This window comes from Corythoichthys intestinalis, chromosome 8 (genome assembly GCF_030265065.1).
Source record: "Corythoichthys intestinalis isolate RoL2023-P3 chromosome 8, ASM3026506v1, whole genome shotgun sequence".
Taxonomy (NCBI): domain Eukaryota; kingdom Metazoa; phylum Chordata; class Actinopteri; order Syngnathiformes; family Syngnathidae; genus Corythoichthys; species Corythoichthys intestinalis.
The window spans coordinates 24,446,870-24,458,871 of NC_080402.1; the positions used below are offsets into that span (position 1 = coordinate 24,446,870).

At 38.0% G+C, this 12,002-nt stretch overlaps 2 protein-coding genes across 3 annotated transcripts in view; one reads left to right on the forward strand and one right to left on the reverse strand.

Annotated features, from left to right (window-relative positions):
* The window catches only part of n4bp2 (NEDD4 binding protein 2), a 34,762-nt gene extending 32,510 nt beyond the window's left edge, over positions 1–2,252 (reverse strand). Inside the window, exon 1 of the mRNA XM_057843458.1 lies at positions 2,016–2,252. Coding sequence (XP_057699441.1) covers positions 2,016–2,046 — 31 coding nt within the window. The 5' untranslated portion in view covers positions 2,047–2,252. The remainder of the gene's footprint in view (positions 1–2,015) is intronic.
* pds5a (PDS5 cohesin associated factor A) overlaps positions 1–12,002 on the forward strand; it is a 39,227-nt gene that overhangs the window by 7,866 nt on the left and 19,359 nt on the right. For both annotated transcript variants that reach the window (XM_057843460.1, XM_057843461.1), the window contains exons 3-5: positions 10,361–10,564; positions 10,666–10,752; positions 10,839–10,936. In XM_057843460.1, the coding sequence (XP_057699443.1) occupies positions 10,361–10,564; positions 10,666–10,752; positions 10,839–10,936 (389 nt within the window). The remainder of the gene's footprint in view (positions 1–10,360; positions 10,565–10,665; positions 10,753–10,838; positions 10,937–12,002) is intronic.

The window sequence follows — 12,002 nt, forward strand, 5'->3', positions numbered from 1 at the left end:
CTTGGATAAAAAGAATATCCTGTAAAAATATTGGGAGTAGAGAGACTGAAACAATGACATTTTGCAGCTCTCTTCGTCGCGTTTTCCTCGTTCTGAACAATTCCCCCTCAATGGGCTGAATAGTAAAACCGATGAGCCTAGTCTACCGCTGACGTCATCCACCTGTTGGGGACGCTAAAGCCCTATAATGGTAGGCGTTAGCCACGCCTACCATTATTTCCTGAGACAGTCAGGAAATTAGAATATTGTGTATTCTAATTTCCTGAGACAGTCCTGTATATATACACAGGACTGTCTCAAAAAATTAGAATATTGTGTATTCTAATTTTCTGAGACAGTCCAGTATATAGTCGAATCGTCTCAAAATATGATTCTAATTTACATAATAATGCCATTTAAGACTTTTTTTCTGGTGTCATATGCTCTTTAATGAGTGGATTGGGCACGGACTGCATCTAGCAATTACTATGTGGCGTTATTTTGTATCTGTCTGTGTGTGATTCCTCTGATAGCTTTTGTGATGGTATAGCATTCAGCATAAAGTACAATCCAACGGCAAAACTTATAATGACCGAGAAATGGCCCCAGCTATTTTTATTGTGCGTGCATTTATTAAAAAATGCACTGGGGGGAAAAAAACCCTTAAACCATAAAGTAAACACTTGTATTTAATAATTATGTCACAGCAGCCATTAACAATAAGTTGTCTTTTTGAAGTGTACTGTTCAAGCTGCAAGTCATTTGTGTTACAATTACATGTTTGCACAGGCATATTGATTTTGACAATGTACATTGTTCAAGTCATACACACTGTTATAAATGTTCATACTTGAATTCTTATTGCTTACAATACATTTTTATAAACTTAATGTTTAGACAGCGTGTACAATTGTTAAATACAGTATATCAAATTGAATGCTGGTAAATAAATCAACAAGAAATAGTTAATCTGTATTTCATGCATTGATTCAGATTTTCAAATTATATAACAGTCCGCTTGGGCGAATTTATCGTCATTTATCGTTATCGAGATAAATCTGCTCAATTTATCGTGATACATGTTTAAGGCCATATCGCCCAGCCCTAACGGATGGCGGACGGGAGAGCCGAGAATATGTTCCAATCCGCGGTAAATTCAGTTTTAAATGAGCTAAAACACATCGACACGAGTCATTGACAACAGTCTGTCTCGCGCTAGCCATGTTGAATAAACTCCGTTCTCCTCGTATGTTTACTTCCGCGCGCAAGTCCCTCGTCCTGCCCTCGTCGCTTTGCTAACGGCACGTCTGCCCGTCGCTGATTGGTGCACTCCGCTGTCTGTTTGCCTCTTGTTAAGCTTTTTCGGACAGAATATTAATTAAAAATGAATGAAAAGTAAATACTATTGAATATGTCATTATTATCATTTTAAAAATGTAAGTGACGGGTAAAAATAGATTATGACCGGATTTTTATGACACTGTCAGTCAAAATGACAGACAACGAAAAAGTCTAGCGCAACCTCTGGATGGGACTATTGCGCACGCACACATCGCGATGGCGATGTTTAAACGATATATCGTTCAGGCTTACTGCACATGCGCATATACACAGAAAATGTGAATCACTTCGGACACGCATAAAAGTGGCAGGCGCCGTTTTAGACAACAGGTGGGAGATGACAAGTTTTGAGAAAAAAAATAAGTGCAAATTAAATAAATGCCAGTGCTGCTTATTAGTCTGTGATTAGTAAAAATTAACGGTGGCCAGGTCACCATGTGACAGTTAGGCCAACAGAACCCAAAATGGTGCATACCCAAAAGTACTCGTTTGTACTTTTGTGAAACATCCAAAAAGCACAATTCCACGTTGCCTTGGTCTCTGTATGGTTAAAACTCTACTGGACTAAAAGGACCAAGCATTAGTCAGCATTAGCATTACATTGAAGCACTTTTTCTGTAGCTAAAAAAACAGCATGGTACAAAATTGTTTTTAAATCAATATAAAGGAGTTTTGTAATTATGTTTTCATCTTACCTTTAAACATTGCTTTGATGGTCCATCTCATACAGTTGTGGGGCTTTGCAGTAGTGAGCCATGGGTGTTATTAAGAATTTTCTAACCATTCCAAGTTGTGCGTGTTTACTTTTTTCACCTCTGTTATGTTTGGAGGCTAAATTAAAAGGCCTGGCAAACAGCTATTGTGGTGTCTTTGGCATAATTTCCCCACAGAGCTGTCCATTACAATGTACCAAACAGTTGTGGTCGTGTCGTTCTTACTGCTTCCTGGTGGTTGCCTTTTGTGTTTGGTCATAGAAAATGTTCAAAGTATTTTAGGACACAACTTACTCATTTCAGTTTCACCACATTTTGAAGGCCAGGTACGTCACAAAACTGTGTGAAGGCCTGTCTCAATTCATTAAAATTCGGAGAATGCTCCTTTTAGGCACTAATAATAGGTCCTCCTGGTTGGCTGATTTGAGCCGATTTTGGAGTACGCAACGCTGGCACACTCTGTTTGTAGCCGTATCCCAGATTTCTTTCCGTGCTGCTGCCACGGCTGGAAGAAATCATTTTAAATAGCTGCATCTAATGGCGACATTACTTACAAGGGAAAGCAATTCACAATCACATATGTTTTTACTCAGACGTTTAATGAAATTATATTATTTCATTTGATGTAAAAGAAATTTTATTTATACATGATGCAACCAGGAAGTGCAGTGAAGGCAAGAGCATGCCATTTGGTAGGTAGAGGACCCTCTGATAATCGCGTCCAGCAGCAGAGAATACAATACAATAGCCCTTTATTGTCATTATGCAGTTGTAAATTGTGGAGCATCTCCTTTTACAGTGCAGGATAAGTTAAAATCTCAAAAGTGACTTGCAAGTATAAAATCTAAATAAATATTAAATGTGTATGAGATAGTATATGTTCGGGCAGTGCAAATAATCAAAGTGATTATTATGACACAGTTAAAAACAATTAAAATAGGAAACAGTCCAGAAGTGGAACAACATTCACAGGCTTTTTCTAGAGATCATGTTAGCAAATATCAGTGGCCAAATGTTCGACCAACAGACTTTTACCGCCAAATGCTGGTGTTTTGACGACAAGATGGATATTACTATTTCCGGCAGAGGCTAAAATGCAAAGCCATTATTTACAGGTCTTTTAGGGTGAGGTTTAACTATGCAGTTTGTGAAAGACAGGTTCAGTCCAGAGGCACTCTAAAGGGGAGTGAATGTTTTAGTAGTTTGTGTATGTGAAATGGGTTACATTTACTGGTACGATAATTATCGGTCCGATAATTATTGGTCCGATAATAGGAATTATGACGTCATCTCGATAAATCCAATAACATCTATAATAGGACCAATAATATGTACTGTTCTGGCTTTACAGTTTACACATTAGTATGGGAAATCAGTTGACCATTTGCGGGGCATTGCTCCCACATGCTGGTCAGAATAATTCACTGCATCTATTTTTTGTTACATTAGTTTGGTTCATTCACTTACACATTGCGGTGTCTAGCGGTTGCACTGACAGTCGTGAATGCTTTCTGTTACGTTTCCGCCTCTGAAGTATTTTATGTTTGCTATAAGATATGGAAATGCAATATATGTTTACTTCTGTGGTGATGGGTCATACAGTTGTGGTCAAAAGTTTACATACACTTGTGAAGAACATAATGTCACGGCTCTCTTGAGTTTCCAGTTATTTCTACAACTCTGATTTTTTTCTGATAGAGTGATTGGAACAGATACTTCTTTGTCACAAAAAACATGAAGTTTGGTTCTTTTATGACTTTATTATGGGTGAACAGAAAAAAGTGATCAAATCTGCTGGGTCAAAAATAGACATACAGCAGCGCTAATATTTGGTAACATGTCCCTTGGCCATTTTCACCTCAATCAGGCGCTTTTGGTAGCCATCCACAAGCTTCTGGCAAGCTTCTGGTTGAATCTTTGACCACTCCTCTTGACAGAATTGGTGCGGTTCAGTTAAATTTGATGGCTTTCTGACATGGACTTGTTTCTTCAGCATTGTCCACAAGTTCTCAATGGGGTTCAAGTCAGGACTTTGGGAAGGCCATTCGAAAACCTTAATTCTAGCCTGATTTAGCCATTCCATTACCACTTTTGATGTGTGTTTGGGGTCATTGTCCTGTTGGAACACCCAACTGAGCCCAAGACCCAATCTTCGGGCTGATGACGTTAGGTTATCTTGAAGAATTTGAAGGTAATCCTCCTTCTTCATTATCCCATTTACTCTCTGTAAAGCACCAGTTCCATTGGTAGCAAAACAGCCCCACAGCATAATACTACCACCACCGTGCTTGACGGTAGGCATGGTGTACTTGGGGTTAAAGGCCTCACCTTTTCTCCTCCAAACATATTGCTTGGCATTGTGGCCAAACAGTTCGATTTTTGTTTCGTCTGACCACAGAACTTTCCTCTAGAAGGTCTTATCTTTGTCCATGTGATCAGCAGCAAACTTCAGTCGAGCCTTAAGGTGCCGCTTTTGGAGCAAGGGCTTCCTTCTTGCACGGCAGCCTCTCAGTCCATGGAGATGCAAAACAAGCTTGACTGTGGACACTGACACCTGTGTTCCAGCAGCTTCTAATTCTTGGCAGATCTGCTTTTTGGTGATTCTCGGTTGAATCTTCACCCTCCTGACCAATTTTCTCTCAGCAGCAGGTGATAGCTTGCGTTTTCTTCCTGATCGTGGCAGTGACAAAACAGTGCCATGCACTTTATACTTATAAACAATTGTTTGCACTGTTGCTCTTGGGACCTGCAGCTGCTTTGAAATGGCTCCAAGTGAAATTCCTGACTTGTTCAAGTCAATGATTCGCTTTTTCAGATCCATGTATGTATATTTTTGACCCAGCAGATTTGATCACTTTTTTTGTTAACCCATAATAAAGTCATAAAAGAACCAAACTTCATGAATGTTTTTTGTTACAAAGAAGTATCTGTTCCAATCACTCTATCGGAGAAAAATCAGAGTTGTAGAAATAACTGGAAACTCAAGAGAGCCATGACATTATGTTCTTCACAAGTGTACAGTATGTAAACTTTTGACCATAACTGTATGTACAGAACTTCATAAGTTGTGTTATAGAAGCCAGCCAATGCTTTAGTAGCTCAAGATAGTGTGCTATGCTATACATATAATAGTTGTGTATATAAGTGTAATTGTGCAGTTTGTTGTATATTGAGTATTGAATATGTGTATTTTTCTGTTGTACTTTCACAATATTAAGACGAGTGTCTTCCCATAAAAGCAAGAAAAGACCAAGCCTTGTGGTTTATGGAAGTGCATTCATTCTTAGCTGGCTGTCGGGCAGTGCAGAAGTGAAACGCACTGTTTTGTTCATGTCATTGCGAAAAATAGGGTGAGATCAAAGGCAAATCTATGTGGAATCCATCACTAGTTTTTTTTTGTTTTTGCTTTTTTTTTTTTTAAACCTCCAGGTGTTCAAAAACTCAGGTTATACATTTAAAAAATTATATATTTATTATCGGTTATCGATAACGGTATCGGGTTTGAGGAGCATGAAGTTATCAATATCGGTATCAGTTTCAAAAAATGGATATCGTGCACCCCTAGTTACATTGATCTGAATATAATGTTACCAAGTTATTATGCTGTTAGTATGGGTTGGGGATTATTGCCTCAAAATGATATCAAGATATATAAAAAAATATTTGCGATAATGATTTTTTTTTGGATGCTAACAGCATTTTATTATTCAAAGTATTTGAGCCACCCTTGTTTTAACCTGCAATGAAAATTGTGCAAATATCGTGCAATGGACAGCCGAAACAGCTTGAAATGGAAACACAGTTTGGCCAGGAAGTGTTTAACCTTCAAAGTCAAATGTACAATAACAGTTTGTTAATAATGGTTTGTTTTCTAACTGTGATCAGGTCACAGGTGATTCTTAACACCTGTCTCGTTGCAAGTTACCAGCAGATGTGAATATTTGGTTTTAAATCTGCTTATATGTGTGTCACAATACTATCGTCTCACACCATGAGGATCGTGACATAGTTTCATAATTTCAATACATGTATCATTGTGGGCTTAGTATTTTTCGGAGTACACTGAAAATTCTTTGATTTTCCCCAAATTGACAGTGCGCCTTATAATCCAGTGAAATGCCTTTATTTTAACCCTGCATTATACTGCTCCGGTAAAGTGCTCAAGACAGTCGTTCATTGAACCCATATATGAAACAAATAATCAATTAACCAACAATTATAAAAATGTTAAAAGATAAAGCGCAAATGTCAAATGAAGCACATTATATATAGTTAAGGGTGTCTTATGTATGAAAAGAATCTTCATTGATTTTTCAACTTATGGTAATCAGGTGCGTCTTGTCGTTCGAAAAATATGGTAATACCGTATGTATCTGACTTGGGTAAAGCTGCACAATTTGTATCATACATTCATTCAGTGCCCACATAGTTTCCTCAGTGTTGGCAGCAGGCGGCTTGTGCAAAAGGCGCGCACAAGTGGTGCTATACACTCTGTTTGCCCATCCCCCCACTCTCTCAAATGCCTTGTGTGTGTCTGCCTGTTTGCTCTCTCCCAAACTACACTGCTTTGCAGGAACCCTGCAGTCAAGATGTTTTACTAAAAAACATGGATTGTATATTTTTTGCTCTGGAAAATGAAATTTACATTTACTTTCATCAGCATCAATCACTTTTGAAACTGTTTTTCAATAGCAAATGACTTGTCAACACACCAATTTACACTACCGTTCAAAAGTTTGGGGTCTAAGTGACCTGAATCTGAATTATTTACATTTAATTTGGAATTGCAAAATTGTACAGTACAAAAAATCTGATTAACGTCATTTATAATCGTATTGTTTAATATAAAATCGTTCATTGAAAAACCTATCTGAATTGTTTATTTTGAAATGTATTTCATTTTAGAACTGAATTTCAACATACTTAAACTCATACCTGTCAAGTAGAGATGTCGATCGGGTCCGATCACGTCATTTTCAAAGTATCGGCAAAAAAATATCGGCCATGCCTTTTTTTAATATATATTTTAATTAAATCGTTTTCTAATTGTTTTTAACGTTAGACATAATATGTTACACTCATCCAGAGTCTTTAGTTTAGGCTTAAGGTAGGGTTATCAAAAATATCCCGATAACGGCGGCAATTGATTTATTAAAAAATGTGTCACGTTAAACTAATTAACGCAATTAATGTATGCGCTGCACGACCCTCTCACTCATTGTCGCGCTCAATCTGTAATGACGCTGCTTTACCTATATAGAGAGATAAAAGGCAGCGCTAAATGAGTAGAGTGAATTTTGGCAGCCTTTGGAGCCTTTCTTCAATTTGCTAAAGCCTTGCAATCCCTCTCCCTATGATTGGTAATATCATGGGAAGCAATGTGGGGAAGCAAGGTGGCAATTGATCTTTCTCTTAACACCTTAAGTTATTTCCCAAAGCAGAGAAGATATATCCATTGGTAGCACGACGCACAGTCATGGTTCCACTTCCCATCATGGTTCCACTTCCCATCATGCATTGGGGCATGGCTGCAGTATCATTTACTGAAAGCTCAACAAATACACTAGATGGCAATATTTAGTCACAATATACAAAGTCACAAGTCTTTCTATCAGTGGATCCCTCTCACAGAAATAATGTTAATGTAAATGCCATCTTGAGGATTTATTGTCATAATAAACAAATACAGTACTTATGTACTGTATGTTGAATGTATATATTCGTCCGAGTTTTATTCATTTTTTTCTTAATGCATTGCCAAAATGTATATGATCGGGAAAAATTATCGGGAATGATTGGAATTGAATCGGGAGCAAAAAAAAGCAATCGGATCGGTAAATATCGGGATCGGCAGATACTCAAACTAAAACGATCGGGATCGGATCGGGAGCAAAAAAACATGTTCGGAACAACCCTACTGTCAAGTGTTACGGTTTCGGCGTAATTTGTACAAGTGAGCACAGATTATTAAATGTGTACGCCGTACGTTCAAAATCTGTACGTTTTTCATGCATTACGTTTTTTTTTTTTTCTCCGTTCGGATTTTGTCTGAACTGATACTGTGTTGGGATTGGTGCCAATACTATTTTTGTAGTACCGGACTGTATCGAATTTGGTCACAAAATCGGATCAGATTCTGTTTTCACTACAAAAGAAATGCCCTCTGAAGTAGTTAGCACCACCATGTCTTAAATCCGACAGTCTGATATGAAAAAAATCCATTTAAAACTGGTTTATTTCAGTTCAGATGCAGCTGTGCCTCTCTCTCCGGCCTGCTGTCTCCTACACTAGTATTTACCCCGTCCTCTGAATGGTTAAATGGTAAATGGAGTTGCACTTTGTATTGCACCTTTTCACCATTTTAAGGCCCTCAAAGCGCTTCACACAATATCCTCATCGACCTACTGGTGACACAGCGCCAGGAGTAACGTGGGGTTTAGTATCTTCATCAAGGATACTTACAAGAAGGCGTCAGGGCAGAGAATCCAACCCAAAACCTCTGTGTTGCGGAACAACTACTCTACCACTACCCCCTCTAACCCCTCTAATTACAAATAATCTGTATCGGTCCTGAAAAACCCATATCAGTTGATTTCTAGGCCAAACCGTAGAAAAAGTTCTTTTTGCAAAATACGCTGCTACATGTGGACATGGCCTAGGTGAAACCGCTGCTGCTGCGCCAACCCACATGGAAGTTCAAAGGCGTGTGTTCACCTAGAGTGTCTGACCCTTAACCCTCTATATTGAATGGAAGAAAAAGGACTTTTGATTGATGATTTGTTCAATGGCGCTACATATAAATTGTATAACTCAATAAACACGTGAAATAGGCCTGCACAATATATTGTTGGAACACTGCCATCGCAATATGCGCATGCGCAATAGTCCCATCGCAAGTTGTGCGATTTTTTTTTTTTTTTAATGTAAACTTTGTTTTGCTTCCTGGATCCCTTTTATATACAATTATCTTCATCATTTACGGATAAACCCCCTTAGCCTGGATTAAATTGTATTATATGAATACTAGGGGTGTCCCGATTGCATATTTTTGCACCAGAGTCCGAGTGCAAGTCACCTGATTTTGATACTCTGCTGATATCGAGTCCCGATCCGATACTGAAAAATCGGGGGCGATCGGCTTGATTTCTGATCATGTGATCAGATAGGGACATCTCTAATGTGGTCATAGTTAAGTCAATCTGTCTTCCCAAAAAGCTATTCAAGTGTGGTGAAAATTCTTCTAGTTTTAATATCGCAATATATCGCAAACCCCCCAAAATCGCACTTTTTTTTTTTTTTTTTTCCTAATATCGTTCAGCCTTAACTTGAAATGTTTGTTACTAGAAATGTTGAACATTGGTCAATTAAAAAAAAAAAAAGGTAAAAGCTGAAACATAGTTGACTATACCCATCAGGCCACAAATTGCTGTTTGCACTGGTGTACATTGTGAACTAGTCAATTCAAACTGGTAGACAATATATCAATGAATACACCTGCAAACGCACACACACTTGGCAGCAATGCTCTGATTAAGTCTGAGTGCTGTAGTTGTTGATACTAAATGAGAATACAACTTATTTTATCCTTTTTTGTTTTTTACAAGTGGCAGGTACTGCTCAACATAGTATAAGCAATGACATATTTTCTTTAATTCACTTGTGTTTATGTAATGTTTGTGCTACCCAGCCCTTCAATACCCTTCAATTTATGATTTGGTTTTTCAGCAAAAAGTACAGATTGTACTCAAGAATTTAATCTCGGGTGTTTATAATAATTGTATGATATCATTTTGATTACCGTATTTTTCGGACTATAAGTCGCACCGTAGTTTAAGTCGTATGATTCGGGGAAATTTACTTGATAAAATCCAACACATACTGTAGAACAGATATGTCATCTTGAAAGGCAATTTAAAATAAAAATACAATTGAGAACAACATGCTGAATAAGTGTACAGTATGTACATGATGCATGAACAACGAAATGCGATCGTGGCCGGTATGTTAACGTAACATAGCTATTAAGAGTTATTCCGATAACTATAGCACAAAGAACATGCTAACAAGTTTACCAAACCATCAGTGTCACACCAAAATAACATGTGAAATGATAGAATAATGTGTTAATAATTTCACAAATAAGTCGCTCCAGAGTATAAGTCGCACCCCCAGCTAAACTATGAAAAAAAACTGCGACTTTTAGTCCGAAAAATATTATTTTGTATTTACATACTAAAAATAGTCTTCATCATTCCTGGTCCTCTGGAGTTTAGGTACAACCACAAATACCACCCTCACATTTTCTCTGCTATTGCTATGCTGCACAGATGGTGGTAAAAACTTACATGGATATGGATCAAGATTCAGAAGACGAGAAGCAGCAGTACCTTGGCCTAGCACTCCACCTTGCCTCAGAGTTCTTCCTCAGGAACCCAAATAAAGATGTGCGGCTGCTCGTCGCTTGCTGTCTGGCTGACATCTTCAGAATCTATGCCCCTGAGGCCCCTTACACCTCGCATGACAAACTCAAGGCAAGGAGCTCACATGCCACGGCAATTATAATATTAAGTAGCAAACACCACCATCTTTGGTAAATACCTAGCAATTTGTGATTGGTTGTCTCTGTCTGCAGGACATCTTCCTCTTCATCACGAGGCAGCTGAAAGGACTGGAAGACACCAAGAGCCCTCAGTTTAACAGATACTTTTACCTCCTAGAGGTGATGCTGAGACTATTCTCCAAAATGGGATAAATTAACAAAATATTTCATGAGAGGTTTAATGAATTTCTTGTCTGTTCATGTAGAATCTGGCATGGGTTAAATCATATAACATATGTTTTGAACTCGAGGACTGTAACGAGATCTTCACCCAGCTTTTCAAGACCCTTTTCTCTGTGATCAAGTAAGAAGTCTCTTGATTAATTTTGTGCAAAACATATTTTTGAGCTAATTACTGCTACCAGTAAGTGAAACTCACGCAAGGCGCAGGTCATGTAATTAGTTCCGTATGCCTGTATGTTTGTGTTCAAGATACAGTAACTCAAGAATGAAAAACGGGATTATTATCACATTTGCAGGTTACCTGTATGTTTGTAACATGAAACGGAAGAGGTGATTAAATTTTGGGGTAATTAGGTCAAAGAGGTCAGAGGTCAAAAAGGAATTTTGCAATAATTTGATAACGGTTTAGCCTATTTAACTCAAATTTTCAGGGTAGGTGATATAATGAGAAGAAAATAAGTGATGACATTTTAGGGGCATGAGGCCAAAGATAAAAGAGGATAAGTATGCATGACAGTTTGGTGGCATAAGGGAGTACCCACACTACCAAATAATGGTGATGCTTTAAATTTTGCTGTTTCGGCAGATGTCCACATTCTGAGTGCGCTTCTAGTTTTTGCATTTGTTTAGTTTTATCTCAATGTAATTGGAATAAAATACAGTAAGTCTTTGTGTTTGATAAGTGTGTAATGACCGAACCTTGTATCCAAATTGACAATTGATATACAGTGCCTTGCAAAAGTATTCGGCCACCTTGAATCTTGCAACCTTTCGCCACATTTCAGGCTTCATACATAAAGATATGAAATTTAATTTTTTTGTCATGAATCAACAACAACTGGGACACAATCGTGAAGTGGAACAACATTTATTGGATAATTTAACTTTTTTAACAAATAAAAAACTGAAAAGTGGGGCGTGCAATATTATTCGGCCCCTTTACTTTCAGTGCAGCAAACTCACTCCAGAAGTTCAGTGAGGATCTCTGAATGATCCAATGTTGTCCTAAATGACCGATGATGATAAATAGAATCCACCTGTGTGTAATCAAGTCTCCGTATAAATGCACCTGCTCTGTGATAGTCTCAGGGTTCTGTTTAAAGTGCAGAGAGCATTATGAAAACCAAGGAACACACCAGGCAGGTCCGAGATACTGTTGTGGAGAAGTTTAAAGCCGGATTTGGATA